The sequence below is a fragment of the Rattus rattus genome, chromosome 6 (genome assembly GCF_011064425.1).
Source record: "Rattus rattus isolate New Zealand chromosome 6, Rrattus_CSIRO_v1, whole genome shotgun sequence".
Taxonomy (NCBI): Eukaryota; Metazoa; Chordata; class Mammalia; order Rodentia; family Muridae; genus Rattus; species Rattus rattus.
The window spans coordinates 105303901-105327336 of record NC_046159.1 but is presented as its reverse complement, the minus strand read 5'-3'; the positions used below and the strand labels follow the sequence as shown (position 1 = coordinate 105327336).

Below are 23436 nucleotides of genomic sequence, written 5' to 3'. Positions count from 1 at the left end.
TGTGTGTGTGTGCGTGCGCGCCATAGCATGTCTGTAAAGGTCTAAGGACAGCTTATGGGCGTTGGTTCTCTCCTACCAAGTGTCTATTGTACTGAACTCAGGCCATCAGCTGGTAGCAGGCCCTTTTACATGATGAATCTTCTTACTGCATCTGTCGATCTGTTTTCCCAGTGGGAGGGAAAAAAAAAACAGTCTTACTTTCACAGCATCTGTGAGCCTCCTAATGCTGAATGAGCAGACATGAAAATGTCCATACTGGGCCAGGTATGGTGGACCACATCTTTAATTCCAGTACTAGGAAGCAGGTGGCTATCTTTGAACTCAAGGTTATCCTGGTCTACAGAGTGAGTTCCAGAGCAAACAGTGCTACACAGGGAGAAGCTGTTTCAAAGGGGTGGGGGGATATATATCAAAAGTCAGGATTCACTTAGATTTAAACAGACAATTGAATCACCCAACGATTCCATACAAGCTTGTCCATACTCATACTAATTTTTACAAATTTTATATTTCCTAACCTATACTATATGTATATTATTCAGTATGATCTATTGAGTGATAAAGAACCATCATGAAACCAGGCATTGTGGCACATTGTAATTCTGGCTACTTGCAAGGATAAAGAAGAATACTGATAAGTCTGGCCTATAGAGCTGATTTATTGAGGCCCTGTCTCAAATTAAAATTAAAAAGGGGACATGCTGGGAATACAACTCAGTTTCAGAGGTTTAGTCCATTATTATCCTGGCAGGGAGCGTGGCAGCATCCAGGCAGACACGGTGCTGGAGAAGGAGCTGAGGGTTCTACATCCTGATCTGCAGGCTGCAGAGGGAGATTGTGTGCCTCACTGGGTATAGCTTGAGCAGAGAAGACCTCAAAACCCACCCCTACAGTGACACACTTTCTCCAACAAGGCTGAACCTCCCAACAGTGCCACTCCGTATGGGCCAAGCATTCAAACACATGAGTCTCTGGGGGGGCATTCCTATTCAAACCACCACACCTGCAATGAATAAAGGCCTACTTCAACCTCCAGTATTAAAAAGAAAACCATCAACATACACTTAACCGTAATCTTCTTAATATTCTTCTAAGGCGATAACACCCCACATGATGTTTATTTAATTCAGTGCCCCCCAAGTTTGTTCATCAGCATCAATATTACATTTTCTTAGCTTCTATGAGGCGAACTTGTGTATTAGTCACTTTTCTGTTGCTGTGAAAAAAATACCATGACCAAAAGCAACAATGGAAGGAAGTTTATTTTGGGTTACATGGTATGTTCCAGGACAGCCAGGGCTACATATAGAGATCCTGTTTCAACAAACAAAAACAAACACTAACCAACCATCAAACCAACCAACCAACCAAAACAAACAAACAACCAATCAAACAAATAAACAGACATCCAACCAAACAATCAACCAACCAACCAACCAACCAACCAACCAAACAACCATCCAAAATTGCCCCACAATGGTGCACTGCATTTTAGCCAAAGAATGATTAGCACTGGGTGAGGCTTGTCTTGTGGCAGATCTCCCACAGCTGCTCTCTGCAGTTGGTCATTTCACTCACTGTCTGGCCTGTCCCACTCCTCAGAGGGTAGGCGAAAAGCAGGCCCTCCTGGCAAAGTTTGTGTTGTGCTGGCTGCAGTGTACCTCCCAGCCACCAAACCGAATAGCTACATTTTCATTCTCTGAGATGCAGACATGCCACGCTATGTGTGGTAATTATCCATTGTCAGCAATCCAGAAGCCCCATGGTCCCTTCACTCCTTCCTAGACGTCTTGCAGCTTTTTTTGTTTTGTTTTGCTTTGTTTTCAACATTCATATACTGGCAGATGCCAAAAGTAACTTCTCTTCGGTGGCAGACACTGAACTTCGTTCCGGCACATTCAGTGAAGCTCTCAGGGTCTCCATCTCATTCTGAAGTATTACTTGTAAGTTTGAGACCTGATCATACAATGTTGCCGAGGCTGACCTAGAATTCAGTTACTCACCAGCACAAGGGATGGCCTTGAACTTCTTGTGAGATTAAAGGGACACACAATTATCCTCCATTATGGTCTAGAACTTTCCATTCTCCATTACCCTCCCAAGTAGTTGGTATGACAGGCATGGGCAATCAGACCCAGAGGGCAAGGTGTAACTGACGTTACTCCCAAGGTATCTCACTCTTTATTAACTGTGTTCCAGCCCACACAGTTTCCATGAGATGGTTACTGATTATGTCCTAGGTTTGCTGGGGGAAACACGCCCACAGGAGCCTGTTTAAGGTGAGTCCCTTACTGGGTTTATCAGATAGATCATGGTACAGCTCACCCCGAGTTCTTTTCAAGGGCTTTCAGCTCCACTGTCCTTTCTTTCAAGGAACATCCTGATCGAAGTTGTTCTCGGTCGCTGCAAGGGGCTGACCGGAAGTTGGATGATGACCTGCTGGTTCATTCTCTCTGCATTTTACTTTTCTTTCATTTACCGTTGCTTAATCTTTTTTCCGACTTCCTTCTTTATTTTATGTACTCGAGTGTTTTGCTTGCATGTATGTATGTCTTCACAACACGTGCCCAGCTGGTGCCCTTAGAGGCCAGCAACTGGGGACATTCCAGGGCTTCCAGCTCAGCCTGTTTCCAGGGCTAAGATTGACTGAATGGACGTAGGACAATCCCACCCACAAGGCAATAGACTGACAACTCACAAGGTCAATGTCTAAGCAGCTCCTTCAGACACTTTCACCCTCAGAGACAGCCTAATTTGGAACCACCGCTGAGACCATTCTGTCTGACTGCAGATCAGTTGCTATTAGATCTGGTGATGAAGAAAGTCCTGCTGTACTCTGGTGGTTTACATGCACAATCTTAGCATCAGGAGACTGAGATAGGAGCCTAGGGCCAACCTGAGCTACACACTGAGTGTCCAGGCCATGGCAAAAATCCCACTTAAACAAAAATCTCTCTAAACAAAAGAATAGGAGTTTGTGGTGAAGAGAGAAGATACCTGCTCCCGGGTATCTGTATTGTCCTACAGAAGCAGAGCTCTCTGTCTATCTGGGGTGACAGGTTGGCACGTGACAGTCATGTACCATGCACACTGGCGCAGGGGTCAGTTCTTCCAACTATCCTAGTGTTCTGTGAAACTCATGAGTGTAGGGTGATAGTAAACGTGATAAATCTATTGAATGTGATGTGGTTTTGTTGATATTGTTATTTTTGTTGTGGGCTCTTCTGGTGGGATATGGGTAATAAAAAAACTTGCATAAGCTGGCCAGATGGGTCAGTGGATACAAGTGGTTAACTGCAAGCCTGGCAACTTGAGTTTGATTTCTAAGAATCACATTGTAGGACAAGACTAACACTCAAAGAGTTGTCCTCTGACCTCCACATGCATGCTGAGGTGTGAGCACAAACATGTGTGAACACACATACACACACATACACTCACATGCACACACACTCACATGCATTCACATGCACACACACACATGTACACACACATTCATGCACACTAACATACACTCACATGCACACACACATTCATGCACACTAACATACACTCACTCACGCACACACACACACATACACAAGCACACATGTTAACATACACTCACACGCACACACACACACATGCACACACACACACACACACACACAAATGAATATGACAAAATAAAACATTCGCCCTGATTTGATAGGATATAACTGAATGGGACAGTAGGGTATGATGTCTACTTTGGCTTTATTCCAGTTATTTGTAAGCCCCAAGGGAAAAGAGGCTGGTGGTTTATGTCTTTCCTGTGATTTCCCTGGTAAGAGTGTTCCTGGGCTTACTGTTTGCAGGGCATAGTGGATACTTACAGTACTTCTGGAGGTTTTGCTTTGTTTTGATATTTCCATGTCTTACAATAAATCAGTTCTTTCCTAGAAAGACCACACCAGACGGCAGCACCAGCAATGCTCTAGTGTAGTCTCCAGGCATGGCAGGGTTTAAGATATTCTCTGGGCTTTGGCCTGAGACTCCATTCCTGTGCTGTTTCCTAAAGAATATACGATGTGACTGGAAAAATAGCTCACTTGGTAGAATGCTTTCTTAGCATGCATAAAGCCCATTGCACAGCCCATTGCACAGCATAAACACATTAGCTTACTGGCTAATCACAGATTTTAGGAGGTAGGGATGGGAGTATTAGAAGTTCAAGGTCATCCTCTGCTACAAAGAAAGTTCAACCTGGTAACCTAATTCTACCAGCCAGGCGTCACTTACTAAGGGCTTGCCAACCTTGAAAATAGTGCCACAAGCTGGGACCAACTGCTGGAGACATATGCGTTTGGAAGGCCCTTCATATTCAATGGTAACATACATTCATACCGATGTCCTTCTCTCCCTGACACCCACCCATTCATACCGATGTCCTTCTCTCCCTGACACCCACCCATTGCTGCCTGGTTCTCAAACTCCAAGTCTGAACTGCAGGCTTCCCTGATGACATCTGACCACGATGACTCCCTCTTTATCTTTCCAGTCCTCCAGATAAATGGTTTGAGCTGGAGATCCTTCCCCCTCCTCCAAACCAGCTCCAGCTAGCTAGACAAGCTGTTACCAAAGGGTTTCTCCATGAATTGCTCTGTTGCGACGTAGTCTAAAGAGTTAACAAGCAGAAGATAATGACATCAGACTGTGAAACTCAGGGCTAACGCACAGTGAGTCCCCGGTCTGCTCTGTTTCTACTGAAGCCTTCAGTGGGCTGATCTCAGCCAGAATTCTGTTAGCAGAGATGGAAAGCTTTTCTGAGGGGCGTCACTCCTTGAGACAACAAAAAATGTGTACATAAATAGTTTAGGAAATTCTTTTACCTAGACCCTAAAAATAAACATAGAAAAGATGGTTGTAATGGTGAAAAATAGACAAAAAAATGCAAGGTTTAAAGAACTGACAACATAGCTTCCTAGAGGATGAAGAGGAAGAAAACCTGGCCCAGGAAGTTTTTGAAGCACTGCTGGGAGCAGCTCTCTACCTACTCAAGAATGGTGCTTGGTGTGGTCGACAAGGGCTGTTACAGATCGCTTCCCACCATCAGTCTTGTCTTTATAAATTATAGCAAAGAGCCAGCTCCAGTGATCACAGCTTTTTGAAAACTGTGTACTCTAGCATATCAACACGTAGAGCTATGTAACTCCCTGAACATATTGAGGTTGAAAGTATTTGTATGACAGAAGAGGGGAAGAGTTCTCTAGGCTATGGTAAGGCCCGGTGAATTTACTTGAAAAGGTGTCAATCAATAAAAATACAAGAAAACTGAAAAGAAAAGAAAAGGAAAGAAAAGAAAAGAAAGAAAGGAAGGAAGAAAGAAAGAAAGAAAGAGAGAAAGTTAATTCAAGGCTAGTCTGGGCTAAATGAGACCCTGCTTTTCCAAAAAAAAAAAAAAAGACTATCACTTTTGAATTTAAGAAATAGCATCTTAATAAAATGCATCTTTAATACAACTATTGCATACGGAGACTTTAATCTAGCATACAGTTGACATTCCAAGGTCTCAGTAGCCTAAGGGTGCAGGAGGGGTCACTTTACTACAAACATCTCCAGCTCTCTCTACCTGGGAGCATCCAGGGCCTGCTCAGCTGCACCTAGGACACCAAATGCCCCCCATGGGGTGCCTCTTGGCTTAATCAACCTCCCAGGCTGGCTGTTGTAAGAAAAGCCTGTCTTGAAGCCACAGCCTCTCTCCTTGTCTTTCTCAGAGCTGCACTACAGACCCACAGTGCTTTGTGTTGGGGGTGGGTCAGGAGCTCCCTATGCCTGTCCCAACCTCCTGTGCTTTCTCATTTCAGAAACAATTTTACCCTCTATTCTGGCTTCAGCATGGATGTTTAGAAGGCAGGGAGGCATCAGAGCATACAGTACAGTGGCTGGATGCCACCAGGAACAAGTGCTAGCCACAAAGTCATCTTTCTAGGAACTCTAAACCCGCAGAGACCCCATGGCTGTGCATTGTTACAAGGTAGGGACAACATGGGAAGCAGTAGGTGTCTTCCAAGGGAGAAGCTTGATTACTAAATGCTCTATCAACTTTGAGACAATGAATTTCTCGATTATACTCATGTACTTAACATGAATGTCTTGGGTTGAAGGAGGAGGCCCTGCCTCCAACAGAATAACCAATTGCAAACAGCCAGGCCAAACGTCCCCTGCAAATGAGGGATGTAATGTGATCTGATGGCATTGTCTGCTTGCTCCACTCTGGTCATCTCCAGCTGCTAACTGCATACCTGTGGAAGCCCCTCCAGCCTGTGCTCACGACTGCCAGGGTCAGCATTAATACTGTCAAAGAGGTAGGGCTTAGGTGAAATATGCCAATAGCCAGGCCAGCAGCCTTTAGGCACGGAGACTTCTAGAATTCTTCTGTCACAGGCTGTGCAAACCTAAGGGGGAGCCGAGTCCTGAGAGCTGTACTCTGAACTCCATATGGCACATACATGTCCACACTCATGCACATGCGCATGCACATGCACAACAATAATAAACAAACACGTTAAATATAACCAAGTATAATCCAGGAGAAAATTGGAAAAGCAATGAAGTTAGAAAGAATCTAATCAAGCCTTTATTAAACTTTATGTAGCTGATTCAGAGTATGGGACTGGAGAGGTGGCTTGGTAGGTAACAGCACTGTCTGCTCTTCTAGAGGACCAGCACCCACACGGTCGCTCACAACTACCAGTAACTTCAGTCCAAGGGCACCAGGCACAGACACGATGCACAGACATACATTCAGGTACAACATTCATACACATTAAGCAGAAAAATAAAATCCTAAAAAAACAAACAAAACTGCCACTAACACACACACACACACACACACACACACACACACACACACACAAAAAACACACTACCTTGCTGTGTCAACCCAAAATGTTGTTCTATCATGGCAAAGCCTTTGTCATTTTCCCTCAGTTAGAGTTATAATGGGCTCCAGTCCTGTCAGCAGTGTTCCAATGCCACTTGAACTGAATCCTGAATGGCAGTCCTTACAGCCAAGACTCTGTTGTTGCTTTCTCCTCTGGAAACAGTCAATAGGCCAAAAGGTTCCCCTTGTTTCCTTCCCCCAGTGAATAAGTTCCTGTTTATATTAACTAGCATTTCAACTTTCAGCCACGGTTAAACTGCTGAATCATGCTGAGACAAGAGAAAAACCAACACAGAAGAAATCTCTACACCCTTCCAGAAGGAAATGGATAAGCAAACTGTGGTACCTGTGACAACAGAATGGTAATCATGGGAAATCAGAAATGAGATGCCAAACCACTGGGTGTGGTCCCCTAAGTGTACATGGTTAAGCTATGGAATGGTAATCTGGAAAGACTTAAAATTTTTGATTTGTAATTATGTGTATTGTGTGGATATGCATACAGGAGTGAAGACGCCTAAGGGGACCAGACGAGCATCTTGGGTCCCCTGGATCTGGAGTTACAGGCGGTGGTTATGAGTTATCTAATGTGGATGCAGGATGATCTTAAGGACTGAGACATCTCTCCAGCCAGGAACACACTGGAAATTAAGAAGGCAGGAAACAGAAGCTTCTGGAAGCCACACCTGTGATGCCAGTGTTCAGATGGTAGACTCGGGAGGATCAGGAATTCAAAGTCATCCCCAACTGCATAGAGGTAGATTATCTCCCTTGACGAAATATAAACCAATTCAAGCTGAATTTAAAAAGTAGATAAAAGGCAGGTTTTTGGAGGCAGCTCTCAGGTGGGTTCACTGATCTCACAGGAGGAGGCTAGGGGAAGGCTCTGTGGAGACTGGAGAGAAAAGCACTCAAAAAATGCAGGGGAGAGAGGAGGAGAAGAGGGAGAGGGAGAGAGGAAAGGAGAGAGGGAGGAGGGAGAGGGAGAGAGGAGAAACCAAATGTCTGGATTATATAGTGAAGAGCCCAGCCCCTGGGCTGCAAAATTCATGATAGAAGGCTGGGTTTGCCAAGCCCTTTAATGGATAGGGGCTGAGGGATGCTGGGGGAACATGGAGGCCAGCTCTGCTTTGGAATGTTAAAGAGGCTCCTTAGCCACTAGTCCCTGGGTCTGACACCCAACACATAGCAAATCCGATGTCTGAGAAAGGAAAGAGGAAAAGGGGAAGGAGAAAAAGGAGGAAAAGCTAAGGAGCAATCCACTAGGCAGCACTACCAGTCATCCTGGGAGAAGCATCAGGTCTGTGGAATACAGCACAGCACAGGGCTCCTATGTGGGAGTCTTGTGCGGCTCTGTCCCTTCTGAGGTTGACCTTTGCTTGGCAGAAGTGAATCAAGCTAAGCAGAGTGCTATCTAGAAATCTGGATAGTGGGTCAGATAAACAAGTTGACTGTAAAGAGAGTTACAGATAGCCCAAGGCACTCTGGCCTTTGACCTACAGCATCCCCTCCTCCACAGTGTTGTCTAGTGAGCCAACAGGAGAGAGCTTGTGGCATTTTTAGAATGAATAAATGTAGCTTCTTCAATCGAGTGTGGTGTAGACACTTGCATCTCAGTTTTACTTCCTTTTTACATGGGTTAAAGTTTGCTATATTTAGGATTTTCTCCAAGTGTCAGTGGGATATCAATGGGGTAGGAGAGCCATTAAAAAAAATGCCATGGTGTGAGTTTGGCTTGGTCATGACATCTCCCTGACGTTTGTCATCCTATGAATTGATTTATTGGGTCCTCAGTTACTGTCAGCCTTCCTAAAATGCCCACATCACCATCAGATCCGTAGACCCAGAGCCTCCATCTTGGCTCACTCTCTCGAGAACGTGAAGGTGTACACACCCTGCACATTTAACAATGCTGCCTATAAATATTTCTATCAGCCCGTGTCCCGGCAGCAGGCCTCCCCAGACATTTGACCTCCTCTCTCTGTGCTGCTCTGGAGACACACTGAAGGTGCCTTAGGCACGTACCTGGCTACCTGCCACTGTCACCAGACTTCTGTGGTGGGTCAGGGCTTCCATTCCGGGCTTGATATTTCTGTCCTAGGCTCACCTTGGGAAACGGGGTACGGTGTTCCTATGATGTGGGGTTTCTCAAATCAGCTAGGTATCCCAGTCCCACCCCAATGTTATTGCTGATACCTATTTCTAAATTAGGAATATCATCATTTTTATTCTCTTACAACTCCTGCAAAAACTTTGGTTTATTCTGATTTTTCTGTCTCTTCTTTATAGAGGGCACGCATTAGTTTTAAAATAACAATAAAAGGGGTTGGGGATCTAGCTCAGTGGTAGAGTGCTTGCCTAGCAGGAGCAAGGCCCTGGGATCAGTCCTCAGGTCCGAGAAAAAGAAACTAATAAAAGAAAATAACAATAAAGTACAAATCAGGAACATTTACACATGGTTCTTGAAGAATTATAAACATTGGGGGTGAGAATGTATTATTCTATAAATGATGGAAATTTCCATTCAGAAAAAAAAATACCAATTGGACCTATACCCTTTAGGATAAACTGATGTAAACTATGCTACTACTGCTAAACGCCTATCCCTAGGGCACAAGACTCTGTTTCACTGCAGTGATATACCTTGACATATTATTTATACATAATAGAAACCAGGTAGATACCTAAGAATAGTAGAAATGGCAGAATAAATGAGCATAACATAGAATATAATATTAAAGGGTTTGACATAAAGGAAATTTTGAAATGACTTCCTATAAATGTGTAGAAAAGCTAGCCTCGTAGTGTCAGCTTTGAACATGCGAGTGCAGTGCGGAACAACTGACACATGCCGAGACGAGACCAGGAAAGTGCACTGGGCAACGGCTTCTCAAGTGATGGAATAAAGGTGCTTTATGTTCCCATCTTATAGTTGCCTTTCTTTTTCATTGTCCTCAGTGAAATAGAATATTGATAATCACAGAAGTTTGGTTGTGAAATGTAAGCACAAAAAATGTCAAAGCTCATGTATACAGTTAGACAGCTGGTCAAATTTCAGATTCAGAGAGAAAGGAAGAATATTATCAAAGTAAGGATCCCGTCTTAGTGATTAACAAGAACTTCGTTTTTCACAATTTTCCAGAAATTAGATGAGTAAAACTTAAACAAGCAAACAAACAAAATAAAGGTTAGAAAACAGACACTTGCAGAACACCATAATCTCTCTCCTCTCCCTTCCCCTCTTCTTTCTCTCTCTCCCTCTCTCTCCTCTCTCTCCCTCTCTCTCTCTCTCTCTCTCTCTCTCTCTCTCTCTCTCTCTCTCTCTCTCTCTCTCTCTCTCTCCTCTCTCTCTCTCTCTCTCTCTCTCTCTCTCTCTCTCTCTCTCTCTCTCTCTCTCTCTCTCTCTCTCTCTCTCTCTCTCTCTCTCTCTCTCTCTCTCTCTCTCTCTCTCTCTCTCTGTCTCTCCTTTGCCTAAAATCTGCCCAACTGTCTTTTAATTTCAGACTAGTGCCCCTCTGTCACTGATCTTTTGTGATCAACAACAGTTATCTCAAAATAATGCATGTAGACTCCTCATTTTGCCTCGGAAAACTTTTACTGGCTTCAACCTCGCGGAATACCTACGGGCTTCACAGTTCTCCACATAATGTGGTAACCCAAACACATCTAGCAATATAGCTGGAAGGATCTTTCACCCGATGTTCCTAAGGCTCATGAACCTCTAAGTAGCTCTCGAGAGTAATTCATGTTCTGCACTAGGGAGATTTCCCTCTGGCTTATGACTAATCTTCACTCACACTCTTAAATCTTGCAAAAGACTGGGACAAACTTCCGGTTCATTGCAGGGGGGGGGGGGGGGATGGGAGGGAGGGATCAAGGGATGGGTGGCTGCTTGCTCACAAAGTAAGAGCCTACCTCTTCTTCCAGGACATAAAAAGCCTCTCCATCTGCTCTTTAACCAGGACACAGACCTCTGCTCTCACAAAGATTTCAGCAGCAACCATGGCAACCTTCGTGGAGCTCAGTACCAAAGCCAAGATGCCCATTGTGGGTCTGGGCACCTGGAAGGTGAGTGCGCAGCCTTAGGACTCCTGCTGCCTTCAATCAGAGCAGCTTCTTGGCATTTCCTCATTTTTCTCGGCGTCTACTGGGAATTTGGAACCCAAGTTGTTTTTGACCTTTCTGCTGTTTCAGGCCTCAAGGCTCTTACAGGCTTTCCCCAGCAGTGACATCCCTGATAGTGTCAAGTTTCAAGCTTTGAAGGATACACTCTTAGCGTGCTTTCCTCTGAACTTATGAGACACTTAACATTTTATACGTTTTGGCTGGTTTGATCTTTTTATGGCTGCGTTATTCAGAGGCAGAACACCCAAAGCTCCATATGACCTAGCTCTGTTTCCTACCCGAGAGGGGTGGAGGGGGGCGCAGACCCAACTAAGGCATCTGGCCTGGGGGGAAAGGCAGAGTCTCAGACCCCAGCCCAGGCTACTAGCACCTTCACTTTACCAAGATACCACGCCATTTTCTGAGCACATCAAACTAAGCAGGAAGACCACGGAGCCTGGGCTCAGATCCGGTCTGGCAGTTTGCTCCCCTGGCAGAATGCCCCAGGGTCCAACCCGATTTCTGCTGAAGCACATTTCTCAGCTTCTGTTGAGACAAGTCTGACATTGTCCCATCTCCTAACTCTGTCCTTGGGTTTATTTCCCTTGGTGATAACAGGACAGTGGTCACCTTGTTTCCAGGAGTTCTCTCTCGATTTGGTTTCTGGCGACTGGGACTTAGACTTAGTTTAGGCTGTCCTATAACTCACACTGTAGCTTGAACTTGCAATCCTCCTGCCTCAGCCTCTAGAGGTGATCACAGGTGTGAGCTGCCTCCAGGAGCTCCTTTAAGACCAGGCACATTAGATGGAACTTACTTTTAGCTCTGCTAGAACACAAGGTGGGTGAACATTACAGTTCCCTTTTTCTTCTCCTTTGAAAAGTTTGTTTTCGGGACTTGAGAGATGGCTCAGTGCTTAAGAGCACTGGCTGCTCTTCAGAGGTTCTAAGTTCAAATCCCAGCAACCACAAGATGGCTCACAACCATCTGTAATGATTTCTGATGCCCTCTTCTGGTGTGTTTGAAGACAGCTACAGTGTACTTATATATAATGAATAAATATTTCCAGCAATGCAGTGTGGCTTGGTGAAACTAGGCTGTGTGGAGCCTATTGAGGACAGTTTTGGTATAAGAACATCCAATGGCCTTTTCTGTTGCCCTTCAGTCTACGCCAAACCAAGTCAAGGAAGCTGTGAAGGCAGCCATTGATGCTGGGTATCGCCATATTGACTGTGCGTATGCATATTGCAACGAGAATGAGGTGGGGGAAGCTATCCAAGAGAAGATCAAAGAGAAGGCTGTGAGGCGGGAGGACCTCTTCATCGTCAGCAAGGTATAGTGGTCCACGGTGGATGAAACTTCAAAGCAGGTAGAATCTGGTCCATACCAAGAGCCCTCTCCAGCTTTTCCTAACCTTCCCTGCTTTCCCTATATCTGTCTGTGGGTATAAATGTCCGTGTTCCAAGCCAGTACTGATGCGATTCTGCTGCTGGCCCACCCACCTATGTTAGTTTTCCCATAACCAGGATGGCTCCTTTGAGATTTGCATTCTCTTGACTTTCATGCTTTCTGTCATTGACATCCTTCTGCCCACTCAGATGCTAGGGCTGCCTCTAAGGGTGGGTCTTGGGGTAGGAGAGATGGCTCAGAGATTAAGAGGACTTACTGCTTTTGCAGAAATACTATAATTTGGTTCCTAGCACCAACACCTGGTGAATCACAACACCTGTAACTCAAATTCCAAAGAATGTGACACCCTCTTCTGTCCTCTAAAGGCATCCACTCACACAGTATGCACACATACATTGAAATAATAAATTAATCTTTCTTTTTAAAAGGGTGGACCCAGAGCCATCCCACTCAGTCCTGTGTTCTCAGTGACTATGTAGAAAGAATACTTTTTTATTGTTGCATAGGAATATCTTCTTACCACCATAAAGGTGAAATACAGGGCTAGAGAGATGGCTCAGCAGGTAAGAGCACTGACTGCTCTTACAGTGGTCCTGAGTTCAAATCCCAGCAACCACATGGTGGCTCACAACCATCTGTAGTGTGATCTGATGCCCTCTTCTGGTGTGTCTGAAGACAGCTACAGTGTACTTGTATATAATAAATTAATAAATTATTTTAATGTATGAAATATAACATGCCGTTAAAAAGAAAGGAGAGAGCTGTGTAGGATGAGGTGTCTGGCTGGCTATCACTAGCTGACACACTCTACCCATGTGGGAACTGCATAGCATGGGCATTTAATTCTTGGTAATTCACCGTTAGGGCCTGGTATCTTGGGAATATGGGACTATCCCACAAATAGCATCAGAATGCCAAGTGCTCTAAGAAACACATCGAATGCTGCAAGCATGAAAAACTCTATCACCCTCAGCACTTGGGAAACGACCTGACTCAGTGAGCCTTGCGTATCAGATCGTGTGCATTGATTAGCCGGTTTTGTTAAATATAAACAGTCTGTCCTGAGGTTAGATCAGACTGTAAGTCTCTGAGCAGGGTGGGTGAGTGTTCTGTGACTCTTTTCCTCCATTCCCTAATGCCCCTGATGTCATACTCTGCAGTTGTGGCCCACCTGCTTTGAGAAAAAACTGCTAAAGGAAGCCTTTCAGAAGACCCTCACGGATCTCAAGCTGGACTACTTGGACCTCTATCTTATCCACTGGCCTCAGGGATTTCAGGTTTGAGCACTTCTCTGTGCTTATCTGTATTCCTGAACCAAGGTTGTGGGAACATGGGCGTGAGTGCTCCCTTCAACTTCCTGCTGATTCCTTGTCCAGTGATGCCCTCTCAAGCGACGCCTTCGATGGTCTTGGGTGTTGTATTCCAGGGTCCAGCCCTCTTGCCAACCAAAGCACGCTGAGACTCCTTCTAATCCGAGCATGCCTAGGGAGTGGCTGAACCAACTATGAGATGCTGGGAATCAGATCCTTGCCTAGTGAAATTAAAATTCCTCCAGGTTTATGTGGATCCAGATAATGAGGCATCAGTTTCCAAGGTGATAGACATTCCTGATCAAGTCTATGACAAATATTAGCAGATTTGGGAACTGGTCCAGCAGTTCTGTAATTTGGGATTTACCTAACCACAGTAGGTTGGGATAAAGATGTTATTAAAGCTTGATGTCTGCAAGTGCATCCCATCCCCTAGACCTGACCAGAAGCTAAGCAGATGTGGGTATTGGATATTTCACTGTCCTGGATCCTTGCTTCATAGAACCAGGTGCAACCAACGGGCGATTTGTTTTGTTTTTACAGGCAGGGAAGGAGTTATTCCCCAAAGATGAACAAGGCAATGTCCTCCCTGGTAAAACAACGTTCCTGGAAGCCTGGGAGGTAGGTTCCAGCTTCTACTGCTGTCCAGACTACCATTGTGGTATGAACAGGCCCACATGCCTTGTGTGCAACTCTGTCTCTGTTTTCTCCAGTTCTTCTAACTCCTTCCTCACTGTGTTTGGATTTAGGGTTCATCTGGCATCATCTACTTTTGTGTTTGTTTGGTTTTTTTGATTCAGTGTCTCATTGTGTGTCCCTGGCTAGCCTGGAGCTCACGGAGATCCATGGGACTCTGTCTCCCAGGTGCTGAGATTAAAATCATCTGTTTTTGAGGTGACAATTAGGACCTCACCTGAGACAGGAAATTTAGTCTTGCTCAGTTTGTGGAAAACATACACGAATTTGAAACTAAGGGCAGGAACTTGGTACAGGGATGCTGCCTTGATTTGCACGGGTTAGCTGAGTGGCCTAGGTAAATCATCATCATCATCACCACCACCACCAAAACCACCACCACTACCACCACCACTACCACCACCACAACCACCACATCATTATTAAGTTTGGATTTTGAAGACAGAGTTTCTCTGCAGCCCTGGGGTCCTGGAACTTGGAACTCAGAGATATGCCTTCCTTTAACTTCCAGTGCTGGGATTAAAGGCACCCACCATCACACCCAGCTGGCCTAGGGGAATATTTTTAACTCCTTCAAGCCAGGTTCCTCTTACATATGGGCTGGTGGGAAGTCTCAGGGGTACAGTGTTTGCCCCACACATGTGAGAACCTAGAACCCATAGAAAGGCGTATAGAAGCACGTGTCTGCCATCCCAAGACGGGAGGAAGAGATCTCTGATGGTCTCTGGCCAGCTAGGCTAGCACACACAGATGAAAAACAAGGAGACCCGGTCTCATCTCAGGTGAAAGGTGAGGAACAGCACACAAGGCTGTCCTTTGACCTCTGCACACTTGCTATGGCATGCGTGCCTGCACACACAGAGGAACCCATACATGAGCATGCACTCACATCATGCACACACTCACATAATTCTACTCATTAGATCCTTGAGGGTGTGGTAAGGCTGAAGGGAGCTAATATCCTAGGCTTTGCCAAAGCCCATTAGTGACCAGCCCTTCCAGGAGTGTTTCCTAAGTACAAACGGTGAAACCTGTAACCTTGAGAATTGGGAGTGGCCATGTCACAGAGCAGGGTGTGACCCAAGGAAGATTAGACTCAGATCCATTTGACTCCAGAGTCCAGTTACCAGACCCTTTAGCACAGTGCTTGGCCAACAGTGAACATATATGTAAACACCAGGAAAAGCAGGTACCTTGCTTTTTAAAATCAAGCAATCCACTCTTATCAGTTCTGTTCCTTTGAAGAACCCACATCAATACATGATGTGCATAATTAACGTTCAAAAGCTAAATAGATCATGGTTGCTTTTCTCTAAAAAAACAAAAATAAATAAGAACTGATATAATGACATTAAATGGGAGTCTTTTGTGTCCCAAAGTATTTATCAGCCTGCATGTTGTCCTTGCTACTTTGAACTTTAGCTGGAGGTAGCAAGAACATAGAGAGAACAGATGTGCATGGCAGTGATAAAGACAACAGACATGCATGCCAGTGGAAGAAGGAGATGAAGGGAGGAGACAAGGTTTTAGATCGGATGGCAGTCCTAGTGTTGTGGGAGGCTGTGCTCTGGCCATAGCATGGCCGCTGCTTTCTTGTAATCAGAGCCGTCTCATGTAAACTCGACACCCTTGCAAGACTGAACCCAATAACATTCCCTCCTGGGATGGGGGTGGGAAGAGGGCTCACAGGGGCATGGGGTGGACCACCAGGAGATCTGGAGCACCTCAAGAGCCAGCACACAGGGCCCCTCCTCTTGTACCTGGATATGTAGGACGTTAGTGGTTGCTGGGGGGATGTTTTCTTTGATGGTGTAGCAGCCCCAAAGTTGCCCCTGCTCCTATGTGTAGCTCCTCACTCAAGGTTCTGTGTGAAGCCCAGGTACGGTTGTTTTACCAGCTTAGACACAGGACGGGGTCACTTCTTTGGTCTGCTGTTTGCTGATCTGGGCTGAGTAGGCATTTATGTCTCCCCTGAAAAGGTCAATTCCTAGAGATATATTTGAAAGGAATCAATCTTGCCAAGTAAATCATTAACTACATGTGCTAGCAACAGAATGCTGGTTACGAGAGTCTCGGGAGAATCTAGAAGTGTGGGTTTGGTTCAGTGGTGGGTTTTACTCACCAAGCACAAGGCCAAGGATCCCATCCCCAGAACAGTAGGAAAATGAAGTCTAAAACATCTGTCCTTCCTTCCATAGTGTATCGTGAAGATTCTCTTGAGGCCTTCTGACCTGGATAGGAAAGGGAAAAATTAAAGGCTTCCAAACAGCCAGCAGCAACAGGCCCTCTTGCTCAGTTCATGGCTTAAGAAGCAATGCAGTGGTTTCACACGGAGTCCAAAACAGTGAGAAGTCTGCGTAGCAAAGCTCCCAAGACAGCCTAAGATGTCAGCATTCGCTTTTGCACTGATGCGAGCAAATTATTAATAACTGGGCAGGGTGGCTGCCGATTATGACCATGTAAATAGTAATACTTCATGGATATGTACACATGTAATACACATAGAGTTCTTATACTGATTTAACTATGGCAATTGGCCATTCTGTCATAGATACATAGGCGTATCCCTGATTTGCCTAGTCCAATGTCCTGGTGATATATTCTGTAAATTAATCTAAGAATTGTTGTGAAATGAAACCGTTTGGTTGGTTGGTTTTCAAGACAGGGTTTCTGTGTGTAGCCCTGGCTGTCCTGGAATTCTCTGTATACCAGTCTGGCCTTGAATTCACAGAGATCTGGCTGCCTCTACCTCTCAAGTGCTCCTGGTGCTCTGCCTGGCTGTACTCTTTCAAGGGCACACGTAGACAAGCTGTAGGCTGTGACTAGAGGCAGCAGGATTAACCATGTTGGCATAGAACATGTTGGAACAACAACTAATCCGATGGCAGCCTCACTGACTGAAATCCCAAAGAGGGTAGGGGAGGTTAACATAAAGAAGGCCAGATGGACCAGACATGCAAACCAAAGTTCCCTTAGGACACACAAGCACACGTAAGTTATCTCATTCCAGTCTGGGGAGTTCATAGACCTCAGGTCTCACCAAGGCTCAGTAGTCCTACCTAGCACAGTCCTTCCTCACTGATTGGTGGCCCTCAACTTTGTACACTAAAGTCACTAGGGGAGTTTTGAACATCCTAATTCCTGTGCTGTATCCCAGAGGATGTCCATAATAATTTCAGGGAGTGGGGTCGAATGTCACCCCAACACTTTCATTTTTTATTTTCTTTTTCTTTTTCTCCCCATCTCCCTCCCTCCTTCCTCACTCTCTCTTTCTCACTTTCTATTTCTCTCTTCTATCTTACACACACATGCACACACACACGCACACACACACACAAATGCACACACACACACACACACACACACACACACACGAATGCACACACACAAATTTGGGGAAGAAAGATAGAGGGCAAATTAATCCATTTCCTCAGGTTACCCAGATTTGGGCAAGGTGAGAAGAGCATATATTCTTCTTTTTTTTTTTTAAACATCTATTATGTGTAAGTACATTGTATGTGTCTTCAGACACACCAGAAGAGGGCATCAGATCTCATTACAGATGGAGCCACCATGTGGTTGCTGGGATTTGAACTCGGGACCTTTGGAAAAGCAATCAGTGCTCTTAACCACTGAGCCATCTCTCCAGCCCACATCATATATTCATAGTAGCCTCTGCCCCTTGATGAGCACCCACTGTCTGGACAGGCACTTCTGTCTTGTGTTGCTGCTTAAAACTAAAACTTGGAGGTTCGTGTAGCCATTCCTCTTATCTCAGGAATGAATCAAGTCAGCATCCCTGTATCCTCTTAGAGCCATCTAAACAATGGACCTCCCTGTGACAGGGCATGGAGGAACTGGTGGACCAGGGGCTGGTGAAAGCTTTGGGCGTCTCCAACTTCAACCACTTCCAGATCGAAAGGCTCCTGAACAAGCCTGGACTGAAACATAAGCCAGTGACCAACCAGGTGAGTTCCGTGTGGTGCAGGGCCCTGCTCTGTGCCTGCTTCAGCACTGGGAGGCAAGGTCAGTACTGTCTGCAGAGTCTCGCCTCTGGGGCCTGTGTTCAGGATGCTCAGGGAGGTGGGAGGCAGGCCTCTGGGTCTGGTGTGTAGCACGTCTATCCGTGGGTTGTGTTTGGCCTTTGTGTTGGTCCTTTCTTGTGCCTGGAGTTCCCACTGAGCCTCTCAGAAAGACTTTCTTCTCTAGTGATGGAGATGTTTTCTCTTGCAGGTCGAGTGCCACCCTTACCTCACCCAGGAAAAACTGATCCAGTACTGTCACTCCAAGGGCATCGTGGTCACAGCCTACAGTCCCCTGGGCTCCCCAGACAGGCCTAGGTGAGGCTTCAGAGTGTGAATTTCTTTTTATCAGTCTTAAAATTATTGTTTAATATCCAGTTATTATTGGTCCAGATTTCTCATGTACCTGGAAAAACTATCTCTGTAGAGATATATTGGACACATCCAAATAGGATTGCTTGGGGTGGGGGAGCCATGTTTTTTGTTTATTTTATTTTATTTTATTTTATTTTATTTTACTTTATTTTTAAAAAAAGACAGGATGCCTTACCTCTTAGGGATGCTTCTACTATTTAATGCCAGGGCACCTTTGCAAATACCTGAGGCTGCAGAGCCTAAGATGGGATCACAGGAAAGACAGAAAGCTTCCAGGAGGACCCCCTGCCCATTTTGCAGGGAGAGAAGGCTGTGATGCTCCTCCTTGATAGTGTCAGGGAAGCAGGTGTCATTGGCTTGTCACAGTCCTGGGGATTTACTCACTCTGATCTCTTTCCACCTTTAGGGCCAAGCCAGATGACCCTTCACTATTACAGGACCCCAAGATTAAAGAGATTGCCGCCAAGCACAAGAAAACCACAGCCCAGGTAAAATAATATGCCTCCCAACTCTCAACCCTGCAATCCATTCCTAGTCTTGATTTACTCTTTCTCTTGCCTTCTTTTAATCCCCTGGAGAGGAGGAAATGAGAAAGGGAAGTCTATTCCCATCTCCCTGAAATGCAGCTGGTATTAAACAAGGGCAACTTCGGTTCCTTCACTTCTTGCCAAGTCCTCATCCCCCACCTAGGGAAATCCTGGTGTTGCCTTCAGGATTACGGGAGATTAAAAAAGTGCCAGAGGGAGCTGCGAAGATAAACATTGTCTTAGTCACATTTCTGTCTGATAAGACATCATGACCAAAGCAACTTAGAGAAGAGAGGCTTTTCTTTGGAGCTTACAGTTACAGGGAGATGGGAGTCCCTGCACATTTTGGCAGGAACCGCAGCAGCAGGCATGCGTGGTGCTAGAGCAGCAGCCAGGGGCTCACATCCCAAACCACAGACAGGGAACTGAGAGCACACTAGGAGTGACTTAAGTCTTGAAAGCTTAAGCCTGCCCCCAGTAATGTGCCTTCTCCAACAAGGCTACCCCTCCTAAATCTTGCTAAGCAGTTCCACTAACTGGGGACCAAGTTTCTAAACACATGCCCTTGTGGGGCCAGTCTCATTTACACCACCAAGGTCCTCTTTTGCTGAACACGTGCCGTCTTCCCTTTGTTTTACACAGGTTCTCATTCGGTTCCACATCCAGAGGAACGTAGTAGTGATCCCCAAGTCTGTGACGCCAGCACGTATACAGGAGAACATTCAGGTAAGATGGAGACCCATCATCTGATAAGAGTGTATGATTGGAAGACTCCCATTAGACTTTCTTCTCATCCCATTCTTGGATTATCTGTGTGTCTTCCCCAATTTCTGATCATCTTGTGAACTCTTGTCCCAGGGAGCTGGCCTCAACAGAGCTGAGATAAACCACCAGTTAACCACAAATGGACTGAAGGTGGGGCCCAGAAAGCCCTGTCATCTCTAAGCATAGGCAAACCTTATGTCACCAAGAAGACCCTTGTTTTCCCACGAGCACTTAAGTCAAGAGCCATTGATAACCTGCCCAAGTGCAGACAGCCCTGGCCTACACAGCAGTCTGTAGCTGGAGAACAGGCATGGGCTACACTTGAGGAAATGTCCTTCCTGAAGTCTCCACGTGTCCTCAAGGATTAGGCAGTGCACAGGCTGAGATCTTGTGACTACAGGCCCAAGTTCTCTGTTTTTCTGGAGCACTGAGTTCTATAAATAATTCAGTCTAAATCTAGAAAACGGTTTGTATGCAGTGTGAACCTATGTGTGCAGAGAAGAATGCCTATAGCCTCAGGCACCAGCCCTTTCCTTGGCTAAGGATGCTTTGGAACTCTTGTCCTTCCAGGTCTTTGACTTCCAGTTGAGCGACCAGGAGATGGCCACTATCCTGAGCTTCAACAGAAACTGGAGGGCCTGCCTGCTGCCTGAGTAAGTAGCGGAGGCTGATGTATGAGATTTCTGAAGTTGTAGAGCATTAGGTGGAAGGATTAGGTTAACGTTATCTTCAAATTCTGTTTTGTTTTGTTTGGAAATTGTGAAAAAGTAAATTTGAGTCATGGGAGACCATGACTGCCAGCTGCCACTAATTCTCTGAAGTTTACCCACAGAGCCAGAGTTTTCAGGAACAATATGCTGTTCCTTTACAGGAGGCCAGAGCGTTCATCCACTCTCTCAGTCACTAACTGATTTATCTGTAATGCACCCTGTGTACCGTGTTCTAGCTGGCATATCACAGTACACAAACGTCATGTTTCCCATTCCTGTATTCCTGAAATATGTGAAGGAGCTCTAAATATGTACATCAGGCAGTAACAAATGCCATAGGGAAAAAAAAAAGTTAGTAAAAGGTACGAGCTATAGTGCGTCTTGGTAGAATAGGGGCTTTATAGGCGATGGTCCAAGGACAGTTTTGCTGATAAAGTCACAATTGGAAGAAGTGAGGAATGCACCATGCAGTATTAGGACAAAACCTTTGTTGGCCATTGCACCAGTGGGTGCAAATGCCCTGAGGTGCAGTGGATTTAGGGCTCCTGAATCAGGAAGTCAGGGAAGCTGCAGCCGATGAGCAAGGGCTCTTGTGGGAAGAAATGAATTCAGAGAAAGCCTTAGAGCTAAGGGCAGACAGGTGGTGAGAAGGGTGAGGAGGACTTTGATTCTCAAAATGGAAGGAGCTTAGAAGCCAGGAGAGACTGTGAGTACAGTCTGGCACGATTAATTTGATAAACCTTAGAAGTTTCACAGTGACATCTGCTTGAGAGACCACAGGGAGTCTACTGTAACAATCCAGGGAGAAGGACAACAATTGGAAGAGGCTTCCTGTGGAAAACAGCTAATTGGATTTGCAAAAGGCTAACAGATATGGTTTTGCTTGGCTGGTTTTGTTTCTTATATGAGCGGTTCAAGAACAGAATTGTCACTTAGAAGTCAAAGATTTGGCTGGAGACGTGTTTGTGATGCTTTTTGGTCACCAAGTAGGATAATTTTTGGATAGATACATAAATGAGTGGAGATAATAGATTGGCGTCCTCAGAAGTAAGCTCAGCCAGCGTCTAATCCAAACATCAGTCATTCAGTAGCAATGAAGCCTTGGGTGGATCTGTAGCCTTTCCATTTCTCTTTCCTCGTCTACAGGGTAGGGGTGACAGTAACAGTTGCACCACATAGCCATTGAATACAGAGATCCTAGCTCACGGCTGATCTTGCCTTGTTTAATACAACAACCACAATGCAAATACCAATCTGAGGAATTCAACATGATTTGCCACTTTTTAATAAGGTGGAATGAACTCAAAGAGTAGTCGTGAGCCCTGGGGAGTGGGCCAGTCTCTAATGATGTGTCATTAGGACCTTATTCTGATGACCTGGCCACTGCGTACTTCCCTACCCTCTTTCATTATCAAATGCTCTGTTCATCAACTAAGGGGGAGGCCATGGTATGGTGTAAGGAAAGCCTGAGAAAGCACAGGAAGTGTATTCTCATGGATGCCATCTCAGTGCGCCTAGGCTGGGTAGCTTAGTTGAGAAGGTTCTTGTCTGGTATCTTTGAAACCTTGAGTTGGATCCCCAGTCGTCCACCAAAACAGGCCTCTTTCAAGTTCATAAACTATTCATCAAAGAGCATAAACTATTGGGTGGCACTCATATTTCGTCTGTGCTTGTGGCTGCAGGACAGTCAACATGGAAGAATTTCCCTATGACGCAGAGTACTGAAGCTGAACCAGCCCGTGAGGCTTCTCGTTTGCAGATGCATACCTCAGTCCTGCAGTCCTCTCAGTCCCAGCCTGCCAGGCATCATGGTGTGGGCAAGGCTGTGGTTAAATCCCCAAGTTGAATCAAGAACAGACTGTTGCGAGCAGATGTGACTTGGAGAAGTGAATGGACATCTCCTACACTAATTTGATCTGAGCAAATGTTTGTCAAAAACCCGGAGCTCTGGTAACATTTGAGGGTATGCAGAAAAAATAATAAAGAGTCATTACATTAAGAAAAGCAGCCAACACATTCTGAAGTGATTTTTGAATGAGTGAGCTCATTGGGTCCAACTCTTAACATCCACACATTGGCACGGGAGGAAACAGAGACATGGCAAAGCTAAGAACTTGCTTGCTTGAGATCCCTGTGCTGAGTGCCTAACCCTAAGTTTCAAAGGACAGTGCTCTGAGGCGGGGCTCAAGGTAATCAGATGCCCTCCTCCTCCTCCTCCCAAGCTTCTTAATGTCTTTGATTTCCCTGTGGCTTTCTTGGCCCTTTCTTGTTGTTGCTTCCCAACCTTGCCTTTAACACTCAGTCATGCCAGAGAGTCAGAAGTCATGGGGGGAGAGTCAGAAATCCACAAAGGATATCTCTAGGAATAGGGTGGTAAGTGGGAGTCTTGACAAGGAAAGAATAAAACAGAACTATTGCCATTAGCCTGGGACACATCCCTTTTCTATAATATTTCTTGAGAATATTGCAACCATCTATAAAGGCACAGGGAAGAATTTAAAGGACACAGGACCACTTTACAAGTATAAAACTCTCACATCTTTGCTCCAAATGCTTTGGAAAAAAGAAAAGCATTCAAAAACTGTGGTACCTGCAGGGTAGAAAACCAGGATA

At 45.3% G+C, this 23436-nt stretch overlaps 1 protein-coding gene across 1 annotated transcript; it reads left to right on the top strand.

Moving 5' to 3' along the window:
- Positions 1 to 10851: 10851 nt before the first annotated feature.
- Positions 10852 to 22830, top strand: Akr1b10 (aldo-keto reductase family 1 member B10). Its single transcript, XM_032906787.1, has 10 exons — positions 10852 to 10972; positions 12174 to 12341; positions 13579 to 13695; positions 14272 to 14349; positions 18270 to 18392; positions 18658 to 18764; positions 19228 to 19309; positions 19991 to 20074; positions 20684 to 20766; positions 22506 to 22830. The coding sequence occupies exons 1-10, from the start codon at positions 10907 to 10909 to the stop codon at positions 22546 to 22548; spliced, it is 951 nt and encodes a 316-aa protein (XP_032762678.1). The 5' UTR covers positions 10852 to 10906; the 3' UTR covers positions 22549 to 22830.
- The last annotated feature ends 606 nt before the right edge of the window (positions 22831 to 23436 follow it).

Bases quoted from the DNA above. Each gene is read 5' to 3' on its own strand.
- Akr1b10 (XM_032906787.1), top strand. From the start codon at position 10,907: ATGGCAACCTTCGTGGAGCTCAGTACCAAAGCCAAGATGCCCATTGTG. The intron at 18,765-19,227 runs GTGAGGCTTCAG...TTCCACCTTTAG, and splicing joins GGCTCCCCAGACAGGCCTAG to GGCCAAGCCAGATGACCCTT. The intron at 19,310-19,990 runs GTAAAATAATAT...TGTTTTACACAG, and splicing joins ACAAGAAAACCACAGCCCAG to GTTCTCATTCGGTTCCACAT.